The sequence below is a fragment of the Vulpes lagopus genome, chromosome 11, assembly GCF_018345385.1.
Source record: "Vulpes lagopus strain Blue_001 chromosome 11, ASM1834538v1, whole genome shotgun sequence".
In the NCBI taxonomy this organism is placed as follows: domain Eukaryota; kingdom Metazoa; phylum Chordata; class Mammalia; order Carnivora; family Canidae; genus Vulpes; species Vulpes lagopus.
The window spans coordinates 66,395,658-66,421,235 of NC_054834.1; the positions used below are offsets into that span (position 1 = coordinate 66,395,658).

General features: G+C 52.6%; 2 protein-coding genes across 3 annotated transcripts; one reads left to right on the forward strand and one right to left on the reverse strand.

The window, feature by feature from the left end:
• Nucleotides 1-432: 432 nt before the first annotated feature.
• On the reverse strand, nt 433-4,846 carry ZNF408 (zinc finger protein 408). The gene is made up of 5 exons (XM_041722113.1): nt 4,778-4,846; nt 4,193-4,470; nt 3,357-3,418; nt 2,876-3,135; nt 433-2,023 (listed from the first exon to the last, which is right to left on the reverse strand). Exons 1-5 carry the CDS (start codon nt 4,824-4,826, stop codon nt 483-485), a joined length of 2,190 nt encoding a protein of 729 aa, XP_041578047.1. The 5' UTR covers nt 4,827-4,846; the 3' UTR covers nt 433-482.
• A 346-nt stretch (nt 4,847-5,192) lies between these two features.
• Nucleotides 5,193-23,620, forward strand: ARHGAP1 (Rho GTPase activating protein 1). Of its 2 annotated transcripts, none has more exons than XM_041773899.1 (13): nt 5,193-5,347; nt 8,868-9,037; nt 9,264-9,359; nt 15,222-15,309; nt 19,022-19,153; nt 19,519-19,605; nt 19,802-19,900; nt 20,266-20,373; nt 20,458-20,534; nt 20,752-20,829; nt 21,287-21,415; nt 21,605-21,708; nt 21,838-23,620. In XM_041773899.1, exons 2-13 carry the CDS (start codon nt 8,905-8,907, stop codon nt 22,024-22,026), a joined length of 1,320 nt encoding a protein of 439 aa, XP_041629833.1. In that variant the 5' UTR covers nt 5,193-5,347; nt 8,868-8,904; the 3' UTR covers nt 22,027-23,620. The 2 variants fall into 2 exon arrangements, with proteins under 2 accessions (XP_041629833.1, XP_041629834.1); XM_041773900.1 differs by having other exon boundaries at nt 5,217-5,347; nt 8,856-9,037.
• The last annotated feature ends 1,958 nt before the right edge of the window (nt 23,621-25,578 follow it).

Below are 25,578 nucleotides of genomic sequence, written 5' to 3' on the forward strand. Positions count from 1 at the left end.
AGACAACAGTGAGTGAGCTATAACCTGAACTCAGCATCTAGTTTTTTTAAGCCTCTGGCCTTTTAACCTTCAAGTCATTCCATTTGGTTTCTAAATGGAAGTGCTTGCTCCTCAGGGAGCTTGGTGGGAGTGATGATCCCAGCACTAAGCACACAGTAGGGCAATAGTGCTGCCAGGTACCTGACTACCTTACTGGGTGTGGTCACTTCCGCCATATTTAAAGAACAAGCGCCTTGAGGAGTTCCTGGTGAGGGAAGCAGAACAAACTCTACTGAAGTCAATAAAAAGTTCTTAAACCTAGAACAGGATTACCTTATAGTCTTGGGAAACAATGTGGCAGTCCATAAACAGGAAGGGAAATCCCTGATCTGCTTCTCAGAATAGACTAGACTCCAACATGCAACCCAAGGACAGACGCAGACATCCAGCAGCTAGAAAACACTAGCTTTATATAGTACTCCGGGGGGGGCGGGGGCAGGGGGTTAGGTGCCCGTCTCCACCTCCACCACTTCTGCCCAGGCACTAAAACCCATGTCCTTATGGATGAACACCAGGCTGGACGTGGGGCCTGGCTCTTCAGGCACCACAAAGCACTTATCCTGGCTCTCCGAAATGGTGACCTCAAAGACGTCCTGTGTTGGGGAGACGTCCTGCTCCCTGCATGCGTCTAGCAGTTCTGGTTCAGTCTGCAGTAATACTACAGTGGGCTCAGAAACAGCGGGTGGCATGGAGGGTGGGCTGGAGGGTGGGCTGGTGGGTACCCCAGGCTGGTGACTAAGCTGGTGGCGCTTGAGGCTTTGGGGGAGGGTATAGCCCATGCCACAGGTGGGACAGCGGTAGGGCTTGTCAGCTAGGTGGGATTTGAGGTGGCGCCTCAGCTTGGTAGCCAGTGTGTAAGCACGGCCACACTGTGGGCATGGGAAGGGCCTCTCCCCTGAGTGCAGGCGCTCATGAGCACGCAGTGTGTGTGGGTCTCGAAGGGCTTTCCCGCACACAGGGCACAAATAGGCCTCCCCAGTGTGAGAGATAAGATGGCGCCGAAGCTCAGGGAGCTGAGGAAAGGCATCAGCACAGTGAGGGCAGTGGTAAGGACGCTCCCCCGTGTGCAGCCGCAAGTGCCCACGCAGGTTGCCCCGCTGGCGGAATGCACGGCCACAGTGTGGGCACAGGAAAGGCTTTTCCCCGGTGTGGAGCCGCATGTGGTTCCGCAGGGAGCCCTGGTTGGCAAGGGGCCGGCCACACACAGGGCATGGGCATGGGGCAGGGGGAGCTGGCACCTGGTGGGTCTTGCGATGCAACCGCAGGGAAGGCCGGCGGGCGAAAGCCTTGCCACACTGGTCACAAGCAAAGGGCCTGGCACCTGAATGTACCACCTGGTGCTCTTTGAGGTCTCGCCGGGTGCCATAGGCCTTGTCACATTGTGGGCAAGGAAAGGGTCGCACCCCACGGTGGCCCAGCATATGGGCTTTGAAGCTCTCCTCTGAGCTATAGCTCTTGCCACACTCAGTGCAAAGGAAGGGTTTGTGGCCCGTGTGCACAAATGCGTGCTTCTTCAGGTGGCACAGTTGTAGAAAGGCCTTACCACATTCCCCACACCGGTACCGTCGCCTCTGTTTCGAGGAGCTTCCTGCTGGGCCAGGAGGGCTCCTCAAACATGCTGGGAAGCCAGGTTGTTGCTGTTCTCCAGCCTGCTGGGCCCTGGGCTCCGAGGTCATTTCTCTGGGTGGGCACTGACCACTGGGACCACGTAACTTCTTGATCACATAAGCACGTAGCTGATTGTCCCTGGCAGAGGATGAGGAACTGGACTCATTGCTCTCTGTGCCCTGCTGGGTAGCAGAGCTGCTCTGAGATTCAGGTGGCATCTGTGTCTGGGCTGGGTCCTCCTCATCCATGCTGCCATCCTGAGGGAGCGGGCCAAGCAGTTGGGTCTCCTTGGAAAGCTGATCCTGGGTTTGGGGCTTGAGTCCAGGACCTACCATACTCTCTGCCTGGATGCTGGGGGGTGACTGGTGACCAGGATCTGCAAGGCAAGAATGGGGTGCTGGGGTTAGTAGAAACTGTAACAGGTGGTAGCAATGGTGTCACCAGGAAATTATATGAATACCTGTCTCCTCCTACTCAGCCCCTGAACTTCAGGAGTGGCAATGACGCCAATCCCTCCCTTGGAACATGAACCACATGCTCTGTTTATCTTCATGCCCAGTCTCAGGTGCCTCCTGAGGAAGCACTCTTGGGAACCATGGTCCTCCAAACCTCTGGATAGTCTGAGAGAGGGCTATCCCAGAGGCCCCTATTATGCCTCTGGAGACACACACTTAGGATGAATTAGACTACCACGTCCTCACCTTAGCTCATCTGAAAATAAAAGAACCTCCACCCCCATCCCAGGTAGAAGAAATGTAAGAAATTGGAAACCTTATACACAATTTGCTATCTTCATCAACATGACCTTACTATTCCAGAAAACTTACTCAAGAAGATAAAAGTTGCAAATACCGATAGTGTTCATTCTAAGGAAAAGACCCATCACTCTGCAATAGAAAGCATCAAATGACAGGTTATACCCCAAGACTCTTTTTTTTTTGAGCCCCCTGCCTGCAAATTCTAGCCTTGTGTCCATGGATCCTAAACTATTATCTCATGATTCTTATTCAACCCTGATCAAGCCCCGCCCCCATTACACACTGAAAGACACGCCTTATACCAGACTTCAAAATTTCAATAAATATTCAAGCTTTACCCTTGCCACTCAGAAAACCTACTAAGACTCTATAATGTTCTCCTGTATCTCCTTGGGTCATAGCTTTGCTTTGTCTTATCAATAGGTTGTTTGGGTGATAATTTGGGAAGCCAGCATTTATTTCCCATGTACCTGTCCAAGGTTCTGTTGCATCTTCCCCTGGGGAGTCCACCTCCTGCTGTACCACAGAGTCCACTTCTGTCAGCACAGCCATGGCTGCCTCTTCTTCTAGCCTGGGCTGGGTGTGGCTCAGGCCATCAGAGGGAGGCTGGGGCCACAGGAGCAACTCAAAGCCTGGCAGTATGATCCGGTACACCTGCAGATGAAGTTTCTCGCTGATCCGCACCAGCGCCACATTTCCCTCACTTTCCAGCCTGCTCCGCTGCACCAAACTGCAAAGCAGAGGAAGAACTAGCTCAGGAGACCTTCTTCAAGTGTCCCTCCCTGAAGCCCCAGCTTCTGGGCCGTCTGAGTCCTAAAGACCCCATGCCTTTGGAACCCTCATTGCAGAAAGTCACCGGGTGGGGAATTACAGGGTGCTTCTGGTTCCAACTCATGCCATGACAAAAAGCCTCAAAGGACCATCTTCACTACATACTCTCCTGTAACTTACCTGATCCAGCCTGAACTCTGCTCACAAGCACACACGTCTCCCCATGGGCCTAGTGACACGTCCTGAAATAAACCAATAAGAGTCCTTCTCCCATGTGTTTGGGGGGGGGGGGACCAAGGTGGGGGAGAAAAGGGATGTAACCTCTCCTGAGACAGATCTAATATGAAGCCCCTAGAAGGCTAATGGTCTCTGGTTCTGCCTCTACAGGACTGTGTTGTCTGATTTTTCACTCAGTAGGGATCAAAAGACTATACCCCTCCTCACCCTCCCACTGTGTGGAGAACTACTAAATTGAACACATTACTGCACTCTAGTGAGCTCCAAACCAAAAAAGTAGTAAGAGGTACAACAACTTTTCTTTTTTAAGACTTATTATGCAATGAAACCCTTTACTTGCACTATTTCATCTATTGCTCCACATACCCCTGAAAGATGAAAATAAAAGACACCGCCATCCCTTTATCTTACAAATGGGCTAAATGAGACATGTCATTTAACTGGCTAGGTGACAAAGCTGGGATTTGACTTCATGGCTTTTTTTTTTTTATTCCAAATACCTTTGCTCTTGGCTTTCATCACTGCTGACACTATGTCCTATTATATACGTATCACATATAATATATTCTATAATCTAACTTTCAGCAACCTTTTGCACCTTGATTCCTTAACTACTGCAAGTGAGGGGAAGAGGCAGTCCTGGAGAGAAGGGGCAAAACTGTCGTCGCCTGTCTCTTGAAATACCCTGCTTCTTCTAACAAACCGAAGAGCTGTCCAGAAATGGCTGAACCTCTTCCAGAATTTCAGTCACGGAGAAGACAAGTCCTATCCTTCAATACCTCCTTCCGCCGTGGCTTCACTCCTTCGTCCTTCTGCTCGGGGACGGACTCCTCTTCCAGCGGCCCCCAGAGCAGTCCCGGCTGCAGGGGCTCCCCGACACACCAGACCCCCAAGCGCTGCTCCTCGGCGAATGAAGGGCCAAGGGCCAAGCCCCGGGGGAGACTCTGCAGAGCGAGGACGGCCCGGGTCGGCTCGGGCGGGAAGTCTTTGAGGCCCTGAGCACAGCCTTGTCCAGAGGGGATCCATCCCAAGTCCAGGCCCAGGCGCGGGTCGGGGGCTGCAGGGAGATGGGAAGGCAATAAGGGGGCGGCCCAAAAGGCCGTGAGGGCCAGGACAGGTGCGGGGAGAAACCGCAGATCCGGCTAGGCTCTGGCAGTCTGAGGGACCTGAAAGGGCTCTACGTGGGCCCATCAGAGGTTCGAGGGGGTTCGAGGACTCTAGAGCCCCCAGAGACTTCCGAGGGCACCGGAGGAGGATCCCGGGCTAGGGAGGAAAGGGACCTGAGGCAGAGAGTTCCCCAGGCAGGGAACGTCAGGTCTATCTAAGGCCAGGGCCCGGGGTCAGAAACACCTCAGGTGACTAACCCAACCGCAGTCTCTCGCCCTTGGAAAGCAACTCCTCCGCCTCCTCCATCCCCTCCAGAAAAGCCTCCTTCCGCCGGAAGTGAACGTCTTCTATTCCGCTCCTCCCGGAAACAGTCATTGGCTTCCAAATTTCCTGTCAGGAAAGAATCCTGAGAGTCAGACTCATTGGTGTACGGAACCGCGAATTAGGGAATACGGGCGAGGCAGAACTCTGTCCGAGAACAAAGAGAACCACAGGATTCCAGAGGACCACCAGGGATTCCAGCATCAGAGAAAGCGGAACTAATGGTTCCAATCGCCTCCTTTTGGGAGGGACGGGCCGGATAATTATGCTGTCACCCTCCGTTTCCCCCCCCCGTCCCTCCGCCCTTAGACTGGCAAGCGCAGGAAGTGCGCGGGGATCCTGGAAAGCCATATTTGGACCGGGCAGCGAGCCGGAAGTGGGTTGGAGGTGTGGCGGAAGTGGTTGGGGAGTGAGGAGCCCGGGAGGGGCCGGTTCCCGTTCTACCGCGGAGCCGGATGTTAGCCGAGCTTTGACAGGCGTGGCAGAGGGAGCAGTGCCTGACCACGGTGAGCTGCAGGGCGCGGGGTCTTCCTGGGTGGTGGGGGGGAAAAAGGAAGGGACTAGACAGGTCACCGGAAGGGACAGGGTCCGGAGGGGGATGGTCCGAGGGGATCCGAGGATGGGAGCAGGAATGGGATGGGGCCTAGGAGCCTGGCTTTCCCCTTGCGGGGTTTCAGCCCCATTCCCGGGTCAGCACTGACGAGACCTCGGCTCCTTCGCTGCTTTCCTCCTGCACTAGGAGAAAATCCTAGGGTAGAGTCCAGGTCCCATCGCAGTCTTCCAGCAAGTCCGTGGGAAGGGGAAGTCTCTTTGGTCCGATCTGGGGAAACTCTAAGTACAAGAAATTTGGGGGAAGTATTCCAGCCTGCCACGCTTTCGTCTCTATTTCTTAGTCTTTGAAATGGGATAATTACACCCAGTATGGGTTTTGTAAACCATGAAGCTCTGTACCAAAGCGCTTGTAGCTCAAAGCCTTGCTATTGTATCATGGGATTTGCATTTTCGCAATTCTGGAGCCGCAACCAGGAAGGCGATCCGAATGCCAGAGAATACGATTTCAAGTTGTTATCTCAGGTCTTCGTGAAGATTGGGGGAGAGGCTTTACTTTGTGTTTTTATGGCCCTTCTCTGCACTTTCGAGATCACAGTCATTTAGAAAAGTGTTGAGGGATTGACCAGCATCGAGAGACCACTTTATGCAGACATAGATTAAAAGCTTGACTCTTCTCAAGCTCTTCTTGACCCACCTAAACTATTTGCTTATTTTTTCTGGTCCTCACTTTCCTCAAACAGTAAAATGGGCTTAGTAGTATAAACCTCACTGGTGCTGTTGGGAAGTTGAAAGGTAATTTGTCTACTTTATGGTGCCATATGGCCCCTCAACAAATACTGGTTCCCTTCTCCATTTAGGAGATGACTTCATTCATTCATTCATTCATTCATTCAACAAATGACAGCATCCACGGGCTGAAATGGTCAGGGATTCTTTTTTTTTTTTTTTTTTTTTTTTGGTCAGGGATTCTTAAATGGATTCTCAGAGGACCTGTGAACTCCTTAAAATTGCATAGAAGATTTCATGCACCTGCTGGTTTTTCTTAGGGAAAAAGTCCACAAATTTCATCAGAATTTCAGAGAAGCCCAGAGGTTAGGACCTCTGCCTGAAATGACTCTCAGAGATTTTTGTAAGTAGGTGTCTTACCTATGAGAAAGGAAATACTAATCTCAGAGTAAGGAATATTTTGCGCAGAGTGGAACAGAGCTCATAGGTGACTGGAGTCTTAGGCGGCCAGGATACTTCATTTCCACCACTTGATATTAGAGTTTCCCTGAGTCAACTTCCCTGCCCCTCACACTGAGCAGGACCTAAACTTCAGGGCTCACAGAGCAGCAGCTGTGGGTTGGGGGTTGGAAACAACTGATTAGTTTTGCTGGAAAAGGTTGGGGGTGTGATGGGATAGGGGAGGGGTCAGTTCTGGAAGAAGAGACAAAATGGTGCAGGAATTACTGGAAAAGAGGTGGAGTTCAAGTTCAGCTCCCCTTTAGAAGGATGTGTCCCTCTTTCCCTCACCCATAGTTCCACTCGCAGCTGTTCCTCCTAATCCTTTTGTTCCCTTTAGTGCAAGTGTTTTAGAATACTGAAGAATTATGTTTCTGGGAGGAGCCTGTGTTTCTATAGATAAGGACATTTAAATCCAGTTAGGAAAAAGACTTGCTAGGCATCTTTGCAACTTATTGGCTCAAGCAGGAGAACTCAAGCAGTTCTCCGTATGCCTCATTCCATGCCTTTTTCATTGCGTCAGGCACCCACGGTGTGTAGAAAGGCTTCTCTGGGAGAGCTGTGGGCAGGGCTAATGGGCACCAAAAGCCTGGGCAGTGACAGAAGAGAAGGCATGGGGAGAAGGCTCAGGCCTAACAAGGGTTACTGTGAGCTGAATTTGGTCCCTGTTACCCAGTGGAGTCCTCTTTTGGGGAATACTCACAGCCATCTGGCTGAATGGGGGAAGGAGCCTGTGGATGAATCAGAAGTGGATTCTTCAAGAATTAGAGTTGCCTGCATTGGAGGCTTGAAAGGGGTGTGGAGCACAGCAGCCCTCACTGAGAGAAGTGCATTCCCGAATAAGAGGGTCATCTTTCTCTGTACTCATGGAAGGGACTTATACTTTGGTGGTATGCAGCAGGAGTGAGTAAGGATAGCAGATCAGAGGCCAGAGGAGAGGAAGAGAAAGGGGTTTTGGTTTTTGTTTTATGGGTGTTTGGCTACTTGGCTGCTTGGCTTTGGCTCAGGAGCTTGGAATGGCTTTTGCCACTGAATCAGCGTGGTTACCCTGGTAACAGGGTGGCCGTTGCTAGGCATAGGGAGCCGGTTTACCATCCAGAGCCTATGGCTGTGAGGTGATGTGTGCTGGAGGTTGTCACGTGGCCTCAGAGCCCAGAGGTGTTGGGGTCTGGATCCTAGCTGGCAGTTCCCCCCCCCCCCCCCCCCCCCCCGTGCCCAGTCCTGTCTTCACTCTTTATCTGTCCTGCTAATTCTCTTACCATATATGTCATTTTTGGGCTCCAGGAATGTAGTGGGCTGGGGTTGGACTGAGTGGATTGAATCCCCTCCCTGACCCACATGGTGAGTTTGGGATGGGAGGGGGATGGGCTTCTGGTTAGGCCCAAGGCAAAAGGTACTGCCCTCTGGCTTCATGCAGCCCCGTCCTTACTGTCAGCCCCAGACCTGGACAAACCCAGCTCCAGAGTCGGCTCTTCTCCCTCTGTCTGCCCTAGCTGTAGGCCCCTGTCCATCCAGCCCTGTCCTGGATGCCATGGGCTTCTCCCTTTCCCATTTGTGCTCGCCAATCCTTGAGGCAGTCTCTTGACCTTTCCCACCTTGAAACTTCTTGCATCAGGAGCTCCCTGGGGATTAGAGTGGGCTCGGGAGCCCCCAAGAGCCTGCAGATTCCATCCTTTCATGTTCCCATCCTGGGGCAAACCCAGCTGGCACCTTGACCATGGCCTTTTTTTCCTGGGACCCTGTAGTCTCTCACCACCTCCTACTCCCCTGGCCAAAAGTGAGGGGTGGAATAGCCAGAGCTACAATTAACCTTTTTCACAAATGGGGTTTGGACATCTCTACTCTGTAACTGTTGGGTCCTGGGAAGCTTCTGTGCTCTCTGACCCCTGAGGAGAGGAGCATGGACTTCTTCCCTTGCAGCTGGGCCTGCACAGAGCCTGTCCTACATGGGCAGTGGGCAGCACAGGGCCTGGCACGGCTTGTCCCTATCCAGCTGGAGGACCTGAGGGCAGGCACTGAGCTGTGCCATCCTCTGCCCCAGCTGTCTTTTCTGGCAACATGCCTACACTGTGGAGAACCCAGGGCTACATGGAGCTCTTGGCAAGGATGAGAGGTGTTGAGGAACAGAAACAGGAGAGGAAAGAGTGAGAGCTTTCCTCACTGTGAGTGAGAGTGGGGGCTTGCTGTAGTAGTTACAAGGGGAAAGAGGGCATCCCTGACTTGCCTCACCTACCCCAGGTTTCTCCTCAGGTTCCGTGGAGTGACGCTGTGGGGGACAGGCTTGGTCATGGACCCGCTTTCAGAGCTGCAGGATGACCTGAACTTGGATGACACAAGCCAGGCTCTGAACCAGCTGAAGCTAGCCTCCATTGATGAGAAGAACTGGCCCTCAGACGAAATGCCCGACTTTCCCAAGTCAGGTAGGCACTTCTGGATCTCAGGCAGCCATATGTGCCTTAGAAGGGAAGATTCCCTTCCTCTTGAAGGGAGACCCCAGGAGAACAAGCAGGGCAAGCAGACCAGCTCCACGATGGGGCTGGGAGCACAAGTCCTACTGGGGGTGTGGGGTGTGGATCAAAGAGCATGAGTCTCAGGGAGACCACTGCCAGCCCCCCAGATTATCCCCTGACTTTCGGTGTTCCTCAGATGACTCCAAAAGCAGCTCCCCAGAACCTGTTACACACCTGAAGTGGGATGACCCTTACTACGACATCGCCCGGCACCAGATTGTGGAGGTGGCAGGTGAGCACACCCAGTATTGCATCTTTTACCTCCTGGTCTGCCCTCATGGCTTCCAGAAGCCAGCCCCTCTTGCCATAGGGGAAGAAGCGGAAGAGGGCGGGGGCAGGAGCCGAGAGGGGCGGGTATGGACTCTGTAGTCTCACCCCTGATCCTGGGGCTCTTGAGCACCATTTTTAAAAATCACAGACTTGATTATGATGACTGCTTGGTCTCTTCATCTGCAACCACATCCTGACCTATGACTCTCTTGTCTCTGTTGGCCGACGGTGTGTGGGAGGCAGTGTGACTTAGTGACTTTGAAGTTAGAAAGTGGCTTGATTTCCAGCTCTGCTCTCTGAACTCATTTCTTTCTCACCGGGTCACTGAGAGGATTACAATAGTGAATGTCTGTCAGGGCCTAGCTGAGAGCAAGAACATAGCTGGCCTTGAATAAGTGGCCTTTGCCTGATATCAGCTTTTCTACCCCATGACTTACTGGGGACCAGAGAGGTACCAGTTCCTTTTGGAAGAAACCCTACCTCCAAGGAAGTCTGGAATAACAGAGCTTCCTCCATGGCCCCCTGGAGGATCACCTTCCTGGCAGCTGTGCTACCCTGCTGAGAGTGGGTATGGAGCCCCTGCTTGGGTCTTGGCCTCAGTGAGCTTCCACTCTTGCTCATAATGCGAGACCTAGAGCAGGGGAGGAAGCAAGGATATTGGTGACTGATTTCTGCCCTTAAGGTCCAATACTGCTGAAAGAGGAAATTAGAGTGGTAGGATGCTTTGTCTTTTCCCTAATGGTTGTCTGTCCCCACTTCTGAGGACAGACAACTGTAAGCTAGGGTGACAGCATGGCTGTGCTCTGAGGAATGGGGTGGGCAAAGGCGGCTGGGCCGCACTTGGCCCTGGAGCACAGTGGTGCTGGCTAAAGGGACCCTGGAGACTTCTGGCCATAGGGAAGCCACAGGGAACTCTCTCTCTCTCCTGAATGCTGGGCTCAGAGAGGGATGGGGCAATTGAAAGAGTTGCTTGTAATGTCAGAGATGTTTCCATGGGATTTGTGTTCCTGGTGCCTGCCCTGGTCTGAGTCAGGGGCCTTAGCTATGATTTCTTTTACCCCTGCAGAAGCAAGGTTGAGACTTCCTTCGTGGTCTGGTCCTCACCTGGGCATAGGAGAGTCACCCAAAGATTCAGAACTTTCTCTCCTCACTTCCAGAAATGGGCCTGATGGGGGCATTGGGGGGTTATCTGATGTGATGTAATGTAGTCTCTATCCTCCTGGCATATGTGGCCAAGATACAAGGCAGAGCAGGGGGGGACACATCCCCTACCCCGCACTGGGTGAGCCCTTTCCCCAATGCAAGCAGAGCTGCAATATGTTTCTGTTTCCCCAGGGTGTGATGAGCCTGAGGGGGCCCAGCCAGGTAGGTGTGTTCCTGGCTCTCTGTGCTTGGCCTCTGGGCTGTGGATCAAGAAGGGCTCTTGGTGGAGGCCATGTGGGGCCAGCTTAATTGCAGCCCCACTCCAGGGAGCTGGGAGCTGGTGGTATCTGGGAGCCGGAAGTAGCAAAGGGTTTATAAGAGGTTTGACGGGGTGGTGCTGTGTGGGGACACATCTAGATCCCAAAGGGAAAGGGGCTCTTGGGGATGGAGCTCATGTCTGGGGGTAGGGGTGGGGGTGCTGGCTGTGAGCCATGGCCTATCCTCAGTGCTGGCTTGGGGCCCCTCTGATGGTGGTGGCCCCATGGCTTTGCCTCTCTGACTGCTGAGAAGAGTTTGGATTGGTGCCATCAGAGCAGGAGTCGTTGATGAGACCATGGTGATGTCCTAGGAGGCCAGTTTCCCGGTATTGGAAACTTGAGAAAGAGCCCATGTTGGAATGGAGGATGGGTTATGTCCCTAACTCCTCCGTAGCCTGTGTTCTTCATGCTGGTGGAAGCTGTCATGCTTCACAGTCAGATTTGACTCAGTCCAAAGGAGTTCTTTCCAGTGGTGTGCTGGTAAACGTTTAACAGTTGGCTCTCTGGAAAGGAAAAAAAAAAAAAAAAGGCTATTATTTATTTGTAGCATTTGTAATTTCTACCACAGCAGATTTCAAGCACCACCATGATGTCAACTGGCTGCGGTATTCCTGACCATTTAACAATTTAACAAATGTGTGAGCCGGCTCCAACACGGTGCCCCAGCCCCCACCTCCCATCTCCTTGGCCTGCTCTGCAGGTTGTGGGCGGGTGGTGGCTGGTCTGGCAGTTCCCAGAATGCCTGCTGGAGGACTGCACTGTTGCTGATTAACACCCAGGCCACCCTGGGAGCGTTCCTGATTGGTATCTGGGGAATGCAGAGGCTCCCTTTTCAGGCAGCTGTTCTTTTCCTGGTGCTTTCCACAAATGTCACATCTTCTCATCGAGCCCTCCTCCCCCAGGCTGCATCTGCTGGCAAATGCCAAGCCACCCAAGAACTTGAGCAATGGGACTCCACTCCAGGGAGGGGAGGTCAGGGGTTGACCCGCATCTTGTTCCTTGTCTGAGAGTCTTGCCATCCCCTCACCAACCCTCCTTTTGCCCCCATCCCCATTCTGACTTAACGTGCATTTTTAGAAGACCTACTCAGGAGCAAGTCCCATGGTTCTTCAGTGAGGAAGAACACATTACCTCCTTCAGGGAGCACACAGTCCAGTAAAGTGGTTCTTAGAACTGGTCAAAAAAAAAAAAAAAAAAAAAGAAGAATTGGTCAGAGTCCTCTCTGAGAATATGAGCAAGTGGACCTCTTCTCCTAGGGTAAATGTGCATTTTGTAGTGTAAATGTGCATTTTTGTTTGTAATATTTTTCATTTATCATCATGGCCTTCCTCGGTGGAGCCCTGGTTGAGAACTCAAAGTTTCCTGTTTATGGGGTGTTGAGGCCAGCTGAGCAATGGAGCCACGGGCCCCTGGCCCCTCACTTCAATTGCTTGCTTAACCAGTTACTAGCTCTTTAAATTCCAGAGCCCTGTGAGCTCAGACTTCCTGTCCTGCCCAAGTCCTCAAATCTGCCAGCCAATGAGGGCTGCCTCTGTTGGGGGGTAAGATGAAAAGAAAAGAATAGTTTGGAATGCCCAATCCTCCTCCCTGCATTTTCCCCTATGTTCCAGGCCTTCCCTCTGCTTAGAGGGGAGTAGCCAGATGTTCCTCCCCTCAAAGACTCATGGCAGAAGGCCCAGAGGTTTCTGAGGTTCCAGATTGTGCATGAGGCTGGATTGGCCAGACTGACCCTCTGTTCCTGCCCCGCCAGTCTTCCTTCTGCTTTCAGAGCCTATGGGAAGAGATCAGAACAGGCCTGAGAGCCACCCTCACTGGACTGGAGGGAACGCAGCACCTTGGGGTCTAGACAAGGGTATGAAAGAAAGCAGGTGACATCTGTTCCTTTAAAATGGACCTGCTGCTGGATGAAGCTGCACCTTCTCAGATGTGCTTGCAGAGGCTTCTCTGCTCCTAAGTCTGGAGAAACTCTGTCCCAGCCTTTGGGAAACTGTCTAGAACAGTCTCATAACCTAGATATCATTGTGAACAAACTCTGGAATAGAACCATGCATACCACGTAATGCTGACCTGTGACTTTGTGCAGGGTACCAACGTTTCTTGAATATCTGCCACATGCGGGGCTCTGGACCAGCATGAGAGTTTCCAAGATGGATGAGACACAATTCCTGCTCACAAGCCAGTTGAGGAGACAGGCACATAACCAGTTCTACAGAAGAGTCAAAATATCACAACAGAGCTGGGTGATGGTTCAAACAGGGAACCCTGGAAAGGGACAGCTAACCTCTCTGAGGGGAGGAGAGGACACAGGCTTTTGGGAGGAGATTATGCCTGGAATGAGTCTTAAGGATTCTAAGGAGTTAGCCTGGAGGAGGATTGCAGAATTGTCTTGAGACTCTGGCGAGAGAAATACCAGAGGCCTAAAGCTGCCTGATGTGGACTGGGTTGCAAGCCTATGTGTGTTGGAAGTGTGCATGGTATGAACCTGGAGAGTCCTGTGAGTCATTCCAAAGAACATCTACAGGGCAGGGGGCCCAGATTGTTTATCTGGGGTGAAGTTCAGGAAGAAAGGAGGATTCAAGGCAGGAGAATTGGGTGCAGGTAGGTGTTCATAGTTCTCTAAAGACGGTTGGAGGGCCTGATCTAGAGGTTGGACATGGTAGTCAGACTGCTGGAATTGAGGTGCTAAATCAGGCCAAAGCATCGAGCCGTGCAGCCACCAGGGCCTGGGGCCATGCTGCCCTCGTTCCAGAAACCTCCTTCAGCTCCTCTGATGAGTCTTGCCCCAGCTCTGCAGAAAAGGGTCAGTCAGGGCCTTGGCAACCACTTTGGAAAAGTACTGACTCCTCGGTTAGGTCAATGACCGAGAAGCATCAAGATCGTGGTTTACTAAATATGGAGAAGGACACTCAGCAAGCCATTGGGGGAGAGAGTCCTTAGTCCTCAGAGGTAGATGGAGGACAGCCTCTATGCATTTCATGGGTTGTGTAAGTATTTTCATTTGCCTCTGAAGCAGTGGGGATTAGGCAAGTGTGGTTTGGTGTCTCTGGAGAGGCGTAGAGATAAAGATGTAGGGAAGATTCCTGGGACATGGGTGAGTGGGGACCAGGCCTTGTCCTCACCAAGCTTTGTTTGGGGGTCCCTGATCTGTGGTGACCCTGGAAGAGCATCTTATCTTGGAGAGCAGTAGCATATGTGTCAAAAGCTCCCTGCCTTCTTGACAAAGCCAAATGATCAGACCATCAGACAGTGACCAGTTTTGGATGAACACCCCTGAGTGATTACAGCCAAATGAGCATTTCCCCAGAGCATTACAAACTCCTCTGAACTCCGTGTTCTTTAGGAAAGAAAAATGAGACTTGACCATTAAGTAGTCACACCCATGTCCTCCGTGGCCTTGGGCTTGCTGAGAAGGTAGCATCAAGAAGTTTTCCAAATACACGCTGCTCAGAGGGGGCACTTCTGGAATAAGCATGGGCTTTTAAAATTTTTTTTAAGTTATTATTTATTTATTCATGAGAGATAGAGAGAGAGAGAGGCAGAGACACAGGCAGAGGGAGAAGCAGGCTCTGTTCAGGGAGCCCCATCAAGTCCCAGGGACTTGATCCTGGGACTCCGGGGCTGAAGGCAGGTGCTCAGCCAGACGCTAAGCCACCCAGGTGTCCCAAGCATGGTCTTGCTTTGGTGGGTGTGACTCAGTTTTTTTAGTTAACCATTTTAAAATGTACAATCGGTGGTATTTAGTATATTCACAATGCTGTGCAGCTAGCACCTCTGTCTAGTCCCACGATTTCATCCATACCCTTGCCAGATCCCATAACCATAAGCAGCCATCCCTAATCTCCCCTCTTCCCAGCAACTGGCAACCACTAATTAGCTTTCTGCCTCTGTGGGTCTTCCTTTTCTAGATAACTCACATAAATGGAGTCATAAAATAGGCAGTCTCTTGGGTCTGGCTTTTTTCAGTTACATAATGTTCTCAAGGTTCATTCACAATGTAGCCATGGATCTGTAGGTACTTCATCCCTTGTTATGGCCACACAATGTTCCACTTCATGGATATACCATGTTTTCTTTATCCATTCACGCACTGATGGGCATGTGGGTGTTTCCACCAGGTGTGACTTTTTAAAAAGTTATGTTATTTTTTTTAGACCCCAACTCAGTAGCCCTGAGAGCAACCTGTCCTTCTTTCTTCAGTGGCACAGCCTTGAGTGCAGACAGCTGCCCAGAGGTATATCTGCTTCGGCCGCTCTGGCCCCTGCACTGCATGGTACAGGTCTCTCAGCCTGGCACCCTTCAGTTCCTCACCCCACTTCTCTCGATGGATCTTCCACTCACCGTGCTCCATCTTTCTCCACACCTAGGAGATGACAAGTACGGGCGGAAGATCATTGTGTTTAGTGCCTGCCGAATGCCCCCGAGCCACCAGCTGGACCATAGCAAGCTCCTGGGGTGAGTACCCACAGGGAAGGTGGTGAGACCTGTGCCCAGATCCCCAGTACCTCCTCATGCCATTCTCTTTACCATCACTTCCAGCCCAGAGGTATCAAACTACCTCCCTCGGTGCCTCCCCTCTTCTTCCGGGGGGAGATATTTTACATCTTGGGGAGACACCGGGCCAGGAGTCAGTCCTGATTTCTAATCCAAGAAACTGCAACCTTGGCAGGTGGCTTCATCTCTTTAAGCCACTTTTCCTGCAAAACACAGCCCTTCTTCCTAGGGGTGACACCCTGCACATGAACACGCTACTGAACACAGTAAGATACTGTCCATGTGTGAGGACTGATTATGATGATGTGGTGCTTCTGCTGTGGTTGCAATTGTTGATCATTTACATGGATAGTGTTATTTTGTGCCAAATTTGGTACCACTGGCTTTTGTATCTATCTGGGTTCTGTTAGCAAATATACAACAGCTCTGGTTGGTCTGGAAATCCTTTTTTTTTTTTTTTTAAGATTTTATTTATTTATTCATGAGACACAGAGAGAAGGCAGAGGAAGCAGGATCCCCGCAGGGAGCCTGATGCAGGACTTGATTCCAGAACTCTGGGATCATGCCCTGAGCCGAAGGCAGACCGCTGAGCCACCCAGGTTTCCCTGGTTGGTCTAGAAATCTGATGCCGGTCCGAAAGCTGATTGAAAGCAGGACTTTGACAGACCTTGTTCTTTTTTTAAAGATTTTATTTATTTCAGAGAGAGAGCAAGAGCCAAGAGCAGGGGGAGGAGCGGAGGGAGAGGGACAAGCAGACTATATGCTGAATGTGGAGCCTGATATGGGGCTCCGTCTCATGACCCTGAGATCATAACCTGAGCTGAAACAGAGAGTTGGCCACATAACCGACTGAGCCCCCTCATGCCCCTGACAGATCCTGTTCTGATAAGCACTCATTATTGAGCCCCCGGTGGGCCCCCGGCACGGAGGTACAGGACCTCCATGGAGGCAGAGTCGTAACGAACTTCTGAGGTGTCTTCATGTGTGTCCAGTTACCATCTTGCAATTATTTCCTTGTCTCTTTAAAGCGTTTCCTGAAACTGAGTGTCTGCACTGCCCATACCAGCTCTTTGGGATCCGGAATGATTGTGTGTGTGTAGGGGCTGGTGAGAGGTCAGGGACAGGCCAGGGGGAAGGTCCTGAGTACAGAGTCTGCAGTCCTGGTGAGCCAGGCCTGAGGCTTTCCAGCCTTGTGTGACTTCTCTCTCAGGCTTTCGGAGCCCATCTCCTGCCGCCCCTTGGCCAGGCAGGCAGAGCCTTGTTCAGGCGCATCACGTGGCCCAGCCAGAAACAGGCCAGGCAGCTCAGCCTGAGGGTAGCTGAGTCACACACCCTACCCTCTGGTTTAACACAGCGTCTGAGTTGGCAGGTGACAGACTCCTGGCCAGATAATAGTGCGAGTGGGAGGAAGTCAGAGGAAGAAGATGGGAAAGCACCCAGTTTTCAGGAGAGAGCTTGCTGAGTGAGGCTGTACCATTCGGGGACTTCCTCCCAACTTCTGGAAGCCCTCTACCATCCATCCTGTCTGTCCTGCATCCCTTCCTGGGTTGGGTCTCCCTGCCCCCACCCAGCCTGCAGGTCAGCACTTTCAGTGTGGATCAGCCCCATGATCACAGCCTTGGCCTTTCCTGACTGTCCAGCCACATCTAGGGGGCTGAAAGAAAAAGCTTGGATTCAGAAGCCCAGTTAAACTTCATGGTGCCTCTACTAGCTATGTGTTTGGGGACAGGTTTCTTTTGAGCCCTATAAAAATAAGAATTGTGTTTACCTCCCAGGGTTGTTGTGAGGATTAGGTAAGAGAATACACCTGAAATGCCATCGTATACACAAATGAAGTATTACAGATTTCAAAGATTTAGAAAAACGTAAGTAGTTATAAAGAAAAAATATAGACAATGATAAAAATCTCCCTAAACCTACCACGCAGAGAGAAAACCACTATTTTCATGTATTTACCTATTTTTTTTCTATAACTTAAAGAGATCTTTGTATAGTCACTTCTGTATCTTACATAACGTTACCTTCTGAGCACTAAACACTCTTCAAAAGACATCTTTTTAAAAACATATTATTGGCAGACATGTGTCCGGAAAAGTGAATTGTCATACTACTTGATGAATTTTTCAGAAACTGCATATACCCATGTCAGCCACACCCATAAGCCTCCCTTTGTTCATACAGCCACTACCCCAAGGGGTAACCGCTCTCCTGACACCTAACTTCGCGGATGGGTTCTGTCTGCGGAAACATCCTGTGAGTTATTCTATTTATAGATGGCCTGTAATTTATTTAACCAATTCTCTACTTTTGGACAGTTATTAGCTTACTGCTCAAAAAAATCTTTTTTCCATTATAAAACAGGCTGCAGTGAACAGCCTTCTACAAAAAATGCTTCTGTTCATTTCTGATTGTTCCTTTAGGGTAACTTCCTGGATATGTTTGTACAGGGTCAAAGAGTATGAACATTTTTTTAGCTTCTGATAAACATCACTTTATTGCCTTCCAAAAGGCCATAACATCTAGCAAAGGAGGAGTGTGTTTTCACTACAATTTTTGCTATTTTATAGTTGCAAAAGCCCATCCTTCTATGTGACAGCTCTTTGCAAGCTGCAGAGTACTCAGTAGGTACAAGGGCTAGATTACCGTGTAGCAGTAAGGACTGGAACCACAGTAATAGTCCAGCATTTAACACTTCATATGGCTGCCTGTGTGGGCCGAGATCAGCATCCACGGACCATGATTGAGGATACCCTCTCTGGGTTAGGTCAGGCAGTATCTGAGCACTTATTCAAATCCTTGGATACCTTCCCACTTTCCCTCCTTCCCTACCTCCCCTCAGAGGTCCTTAGCATTCTTGGATGCCCAGCCTCCCAGCCTGGAGTAGTGTTGTGCTGGGGCCTGGGAGTGGTTGGCCAACCAGAAAGGACTTTTCCTGGACTCCTTTCCTGTCCTGGAGTTCTTGTCTGTTCCCTTCATACTTTCCCACCTCAGGCGGGCTCAATACTTCTGTATGTGTGTGTTCAGGTGGCAGGTACTGCGTTGTGAACATAGGGAACTTGAGATGTGGCTCTTTTGTCCATGAAAGGTCCAGTGACTAGAGCAGGGATGGGGATCCTCTGGCCACCACGATCTTCTCTTTATGGCTTGTGTTGGGAGGTTGAGGTTGAGGTTAACCCTTTAGTCAAGGGTGAACTTTGGGGTTAGTTCATCTTCAGGCTTCACCACAAGCTCTGTGACTTTGGACAAGCACTTAATCTCTCTGAGCCTCGCTGTACTGCCCTCATTTGTAAAGAGGGGACAATCTCAGCCCCAAATGTTATGGGGAAGGGCTCATCTTTGTACACAGACTGCTTGGCAGACAGACACGAAAAGCTAAATATCGATGAACGGTGATTGTCGTCATCATGATTAACTCAGGGCAGTCCTGCAGGGAGTCTTACTCTCATTTTTCCTACAGAGGGCTCCAGTTCCAGTCCTGGTGTCCTGGTTTGTTACCAGGGCTGTTTGTTACCATGCTTCTTCCTCCGCCCAGCGCAGCCACTACCCCGAACCTCCTCCACACAGCCTAGCCACAATAGGCAGCACAGGGGAGGGGCTGGTGGGCAGGCACAGGATCGAGGCAGGGGGCCCCTCCTGACTCGAGGGAGGGCTGAGCGGGGCTTTTCTCTTGTAGGTACCTGAAGCACACCCTGGACCAGTATGTGGAGAGTGACTACACGCTGCTCTACCTGCACCATGGCCTGACCAGCGACAACAAGCCCTCCCTCAGCTGGCTCCGGGACGCCTACCGCGAGTTTGACCGCAAGTGGGTTGGGGCCCAAGTGTGTTGGGGCCCAGGGGCAGGTGGCCTGGGAACCAGCAGCTCTGCCAGGGCCGGGGCTGCCCTCTGCTGGCTCGGGAGCTCGCTCCATGCCAGGGGGAGCCAGCTGCCCCCACCTGGGTAGAAGCAAAGAATCTGAAGTTGGAACATCCTAGGCTTAAATCCCAATGTCTGTATTTACTTGCTCGGTGACGTTTCATGTTATTTAACCTTTCTAAACCTGTTTCCTCATCTGTAAATTGGGACAACCACGGCACTTCCCCAAGGACATAGATCAGAAAGACACTAAGAACCTTGCTCTGTGCCACTCCCACCACACCCACTGCTGGGTTCCTGTTCCCTCCCTGCAGGTACAAGAAGAATATTAAGGCCCTGTACATCGTGCACCCCACCATGTTCATCAAGACCCTGCTCATCCTCTTTAAGCCCATCATCAGGTGAGCGGGCTGATGGGGGAGGGCAGTGGCCTCCCCATGCTTCCCTTGGAACTCTGAACAAGATACCTGAGGAGGCCAAGCATCCCAGGGACAGGCCATTTGGGGGCTCTCCTGATCTCGGGGGGCTACTAAGGGCACGGTGGAAGCCTGCTGAAATGGGCCCACCACTGACCCATGCCCTTTATTCTGCCGGCAGCTTCAAGTTTGGGCAGAAGATCTTCTATGTGAATTACCTGAGTGAGCTGAGTGAGCATGTGAAGCTGGAGCAACTGGGGATCCCTCGCCAAGTGCTCAAGTGAGGCGGGGGCAGGGACTGCATGTGCCTTCTGGGCACGGTGTACATGTGTGTCAGGCTGGGGGATGTGGGTAGAATGTGCCAACCAGGGGGAGAGGGAGCCTTGAGAACCCCAGGGTAAGCAGAGGAAGTGGAGGTAATGATGAAGAGACAGCGGACACGGTCAGAGAGAGTGGGTTCAGATCCTGTTTCTGTCACTTAAAGAGTTCTATGACTGCAGCTCTTCAGCCCTTTGTCGGGTGTAAGGCGGGGACACTAGGAGGGTCGAGTGAAGTGACCATGTGCAACAGCACAGTCAGTGCTTGACAGACAAGGCAACTCCAAAGTCAGGTTGGGCGCCTGATCCTCCCATCTGCTTCCCCAAGGTATGATGACTTCCTCAAGTCCACACAGAAGAGCCCTGCCACGGCCCCCAAGCCCATGCCACCACGGCCCCCTCTGCCCAACCAGCAGTTTGGGGTCTCGCTGCAGCAGTGAGTATGGGAGAGGTGGGTGAGCCTGGCATGTGGGCACCACAGAGGGCTGCAGACCCAGTTCACTGCCCTCGTTCCCAACAGCCTCCAGGAGAAGAACCCAGAGCAGGATCCGATCCCACTCGTGCTCCGGGAGACCATTGCCTACCTGCAGGCCCATGGTGAGTGCCAAGGCCGCTGGCCACAGGACCTCAAGGACCTGCCCCTTCCCCTTCAGCCCCGACCCTGACTCCCCTTTGGAACCTGCCGGGCAGGGCTGAGAGGCTCCACGTGCATCAGCGCCCACATCGACCCTGCCTGGCACCCTGAGACAGAGCAGGTCAGGGAGTCTATACGCTGCGCTAGAGCTAAGACTCACCAGGCTCCACTGTTTCCCAGCTCTCACCACTGAGGGGATTTTCCGGAGGTCAGCCAACACTCAAGTTGTACGGGAAGTCCAGCAGAAGTACAACATGGGTGAGTGGTCTGGGGGGTGTGCCTGGCAGGGCCAGTATAGATCGTGTGTGTGGGGGATGGGGGCATGTATGGGACTGGGAGGGGCTTGTCTTCTGCTCCCCTATAAACAAGGGTCCCCTGTTCTGTTCCTGTCAGAGGTTCTGTGGCATTTGGTAGGATTACATGGGTCCCCCTCCTGCCTGGCTATCCCAGGCTTGCTGCCTCCTCTGTTAGGCTTCTGGGTCCCAGGTTCAGGTTCATTCAGAGATGAGGGATAACTGTGGTGTGTGCTGGGGGGCCCCATTCTACCCGGTCCCCTCGTCACACAGGAAGAGGGAAGGCCTGTGTAAGAAGAGGCTCCGAGGGAGGAGAGGCTCATGCCGTGGCTGCAGGCAATTGGGAAGTGGGGCTGCTTGGCCTCTAGATGGGCTGCTAACCTCCAGGCTAGGCCCAGCTCCTCTCTCCCCCCTCCCCCCAGGGCTGCCGGTGGACTTCGACCAGTACAACGATTTGCACCTGCCAGCAGTCATCCTCAAGACCTTCCTCCGGGAGCTTCCTGAGCCCCTGCTCACCTTTGACCTCTACCCCCATGTGGTGGGCTTCCTCAGTGAGTGCCCCTTGCTTCCCTCCCCAGCTCTGTGCTTTTTCTGCTGAATTGGGGTCAGGGCTGGACTTAGAGCAGGCAGGTTTGGCCTGTCCTCCAAGGAAAGTCTGGTTGGGGTCTCCCCTCTGGCCTCCCCTCCCCTCTGTCGGCTCAGCTGTGGGCTGCCGTGACCTGGGCCTCGGTCCCTTGCAGACATTGATGAGAGCCAGAGAGTGGAAGCAACACTGCAGGTGCTCCGGACACTGCCTGAGGAGAACTACCAGGTGCTCTGTTTCCTCACTGCCTTCCTGGTGCAGGTGAGACCTTGGCCTCAGCCTCTGCTGTTCACCTGGAGAGGGCCGGGGGAGGAGCTGCCACCCCTGCTGCTCCCGGGTCTGGGAGGCGGGTCTGTTGGCCCTGCTAAGGCCCCCCGATTCTCTCCACAGATTTCTGCTCACTCTGACCTGAACAAGATGACCAACACTAACCTGGCTGTTGTCTTCGGCCCTAACCTACTGTGGGCCAAGGATGCTGCCATCACCCTCAAGGCCATTAATCCCATCAACACGTTCACCAAGTTCCTTCTGGATCACCAAGGGGAATTATTCCGCAGCCCTGACTCCAGGGGGCTCTGAGTCCTGCCCTGCTGCCCCTTCTCTGAGAGCCCCGACTGGGACTCTTCCTCCTGGCCTCAGCCTTACAGGAGCCTGGGGCTCCTGCCCGGGAAGGGGCCATGAGGCCCTGGGAGCTGGAAGCTGGGGCCAACCGACCGGGCAGCTCTTCCTCCCCTTCTGTCCAGCCCACCTCGCCAGCCCTGGAGGCCTCGCTATAACCACGGGACGTTTTTCTTGGCCTTATATTTCTCACTGCCTCCTTGGATCCCTGGCTCCTTGCCAGGCTCTGCAGAGCTGGCCTTGGCTCTTCCAGCAGGAAAAAGACTGGCCCCAGCAACTGCTTACCTACTTTCTCCTGCCTCTCTTTTCCTGGCAACTACAGATGCCTAAATCACTGCCAGCTGGGCTGGTAGCTGGGGCTGGTCCTCCCCTTCCCGGCTGCTGGGGAATAAGCAGCGGAGCTGAGCTGGCCAGGGCCAGCCCTGCAGAAGCACCCCCTTGCTTGGGTGAAGGCCTGTGTTCGTGCACCTGCAGCTGTCCTCCCCTCTAATGGTTTAGCCTTGGTGTTGACACAGCTAGGGACTGGCAAGGCCGGGGTCTGCTTCCTACATCTGCCTCCTTCTCTTCCACACATCCTGGGTCAGCCCTTCTCAAGTGATACAGCCCCCAGGGTGTTCCAGCCCCCTGGTCTGCCAGAACTGGCAGCCAGGGTGATAACGGCTGAGTCCCAGCATCCATTTGGGGTATTAGACACCCCATTCCTACCCAGAAGCCCGTGTCTGGTTGGGCCAGTGACCAGCAGTCTCAGCTCCCCCTGCTTTGCCTTCCCTCCCTTCCCACTTGCACAGATTCTCAGCTTAAACTCTTGTGGACAGGTCTGTTGTGGGGTCACACTAGTCTCTGGCCAGAAGCGACTCAGTGCCTCAGGATCTGTGGCTTCTTCTGCCAGATAGGGACTCCTGGAGGGGCCGAATGGAGACCTTGCTAATTCAATCAACCCGCTGGGGCAGGGTACTATGGGCCCCAGGGCCCTATCGTCTCTCAGAAAACCCAGACCCTGATGATTGGTACTTCTCATTCCAACTGTGTCTCTTAGAATTACATGCCTTCCTGGTGAACCCTGGGAACCCCACTTCCTGCAGCCTTATCCCCTGGTAGCAGAGGGAAGGACCTGCTCAGTGGCCTTGCCCTCACAGCCTTGGCCAGAACCTGTACTATGCAGCCCTTATTGGCCAGACCAGCCCCATCTGCGAGATGGGTGTGGCCTGGGTCCTGACTCCTGAGCTGTCTCCCCAGGACATTAGCTTTTCAGGACCCTGGGGGCCTGGAGTGGCTGCTGGTTCCCTGTCGGTCCCCACCTCTGTAGCCCGAGCCTGGGCCTCTGCTTTCTGCCCTCCTTTGTATACCAGGTGTTGCGCACAGCCCCATTTACTGGGGAGCCTCGTGGATCTATTTGATCTTTCTCCTGTACCCTGTCCCACTGGACTTGTACCCGGGGGGAGGGGAGAGTACTGTGAATCAAGTGTTCACATTCACACTTAATGACTTCCTTGGCACCAATCATGTATTTCACCTTTGCACTTTTTGTATTTCAATAAAAAAAGGAGATGGAAAATTGCCCACCTGGGTGTTAGGAAGTACGCCTGGAGACTCAGAGCGGGTGGGAAGTGTGTGGTTGTGGAAGATGAACAGGTGGGGCCTCAGGAAGTCCCCTCCCTAGTCCATCTGACCCCTTCCTTCTTCGTCTTGTTCCCTTGAGTGGGTGTGAAGCCAACTTTCTAGCATCTTCCAGCCTCGGACATGTGAACGGTGACCCTCCGTGTTGTACATGTGCAGCATTCCAACTGGCCACCAAGTGCTGTGTCCCATGACCAGCGGCTCTTCTGTCCCTGAACAGAGGGCACTGTGGTGACAGCAGCGTAGGCTTTAGAGTCAGACTTGGGCTTGAGTCCCAGTGCCATCACCCTCCACCAGCTCCAAACAGTAACAGCCGTATTACCAGCCCACCTGAGACTGTCTCTTCATTTCTCTGAGGATCAGAAATGCACACAGGGCACAACAGAGCAAGTGCCCGGTGGTGACCAGAAGGATCATTGTTTCAGAGGAATGGGGAGATGGTCCCAACCTCACGTAGCTGCTAGGATTAGAAGCCTTGTGTGACCATCCGCTTCTCCCCACCCTCCCTCCAGCCTGAGAGCCTTGGCTATTTCCACCTGCCACCCAGGCCCATACCGGCTAGGAGATGGCCAGTTTTCCTTTCCTTTCTTGAGCAGGTTTTGCTGTGCTTTAAAAATTAAGATGGTAAACTTTAAGTTCTGTGTATTTTACCACAATTTTTAAAGATAATGGTTTGTTACTGGGAGGGCAGGCCAGAATTTCACTTGGCACGGTGGTCAAGGTCAAGTTCCACCTGTCTGCTGCCTGCCTGTTGGTTGCAATCAGGTAATGGTGGCCTCAGGGGAGCCCAGCCAGAGCTGCAGGATCAAGCAGTGGTGCTAAGACCGAGGTTAAAAACAGGCACGGAGGGATCCCTGGGTGGCGCAGCAGTTTAGCGCCTGCCTTTGGCCCAGGGCGTGATCCTGGAGACCCAGGATCGAATCCCATGTCGGGCTCCCGGTGCATGGAGCCTACTTCTCCCTCTGCCTCTCTCTCTCTCTCTCTGTGTGACTATCATAAATAAATAAAAATTAAAAAAAAAAAAAAAAAACAGGCATGGAGCTGTAGGAAACTAGTTTCATTGTACAACCGGCCCTCGTCCAGGCAGCTCCAGCAGAAGGCATGGGCAGCCTCTCACCAGTTCTGCTCAGCTCTACGCTGGGTGACTGCTTACAACAGGGCAGCAGTATCCCAGGGAAACAGAGGGGAGCAGGACACCAGGAGAGCTGTTTACTCTGGTTGGGCTCCTGGCAGGGCCTCTGCTGAGTGACTCAAGAGCCAGTTTCCCCCTGCCTTGGCAACAGCAGGTCTCTGGGGGCAGTGTCGGGAGATGCTTTAAAGGGATAGGACACCATCATGAGACACAGGGCAAGTGAACACTTTGCTTTTGTGGGGGAATCCCAACTGGAGGCAAAGACACAATGGACAGTCTCTTCACTGTTTCTGACTCAGGGTTGGGTGACTGTCCCAACTGGCAGCACAGTTATCACGGCCAATGACAGGGGCAGTTAGCTAACAAGGTAGGGCCCAGGGCCTGCAACAGCAGCAGTGGGCTGCCTCATTCTTTTCAGCCCTAGGTTTTGGCTGAATTTAGAATTTTCCATTTTCTGCCCTAGCTTCAGCCTGAAGGGGCAGGGAGGCAACCCACACAATAGTTGCCCTGGTCTGTCAGGCAGTTAGTCCCTTGCCTCTAGAACCATCTCTGCCTCTGGGACACTAGCTCCACCTCCCTCCCACTCCTGTCGTTCAGCACAGGCACAAGGTAGGAGTCAGGAGCTAGCTCTACCAGGGCCGAGATGCCTGCCACAGAAGCTCCCAAGAGGCCAGGCAGGAATAATTCCCACAAGGCTCTTCTACTTGTGACTTCTCGGGGACCACCTTAGTGTCTGGCTCGGCCTATCAGATTGGGGCAGCTGA

Excerpts from the sequence above, each read along its gene's own strand:
- ARHGAP1 (XM_041773899.1), top strand. The coding sequence starts at position 8,905 with ATGGACCCGCTTTCAGAGCTGCAGGATGACCTGAACTTGGATGACACA. Across the intron at positions 20,830-21,286 it reads CCAGCAGAAGTACAACATGG|GGCTGCCGGTGGACTTCGAC; the intron begins GTGAGTGGTCTG and ends CCCTCCCCCCAG. Across the intron at positions 21,416-21,604 it reads CCATGTGGTGGGCTTCCTCA|ACATTGATGAGAGCCAGAGA; the intron begins GTGAGTGCCCCT and ends GGTCCCTTGCAG.
- ZNF408 (XM_041722113.1), bottom strand. The coding sequence starts at position 4,826 with ATGGAGGAGGCGGAGGAGTTGCTTTCCAAGGGCGAGAGACTGCGGTTG. Across the intron at positions 4,471-4,777 it reads GGGCGAGAGACTGCGGTTGG|CCCCCGACCCGCGCCTGGGC; the intron begins GTTAGTCACCTG and ends ATCTCCCTGCAG. Across the intron at positions 3,419-4,192 it reads TGAAGCCACGGCGGAAGGAG|GACGTGTCACTAGGCCCATG; the intron begins GTATTGAAGGAT and ends GGTTTATTTCAG.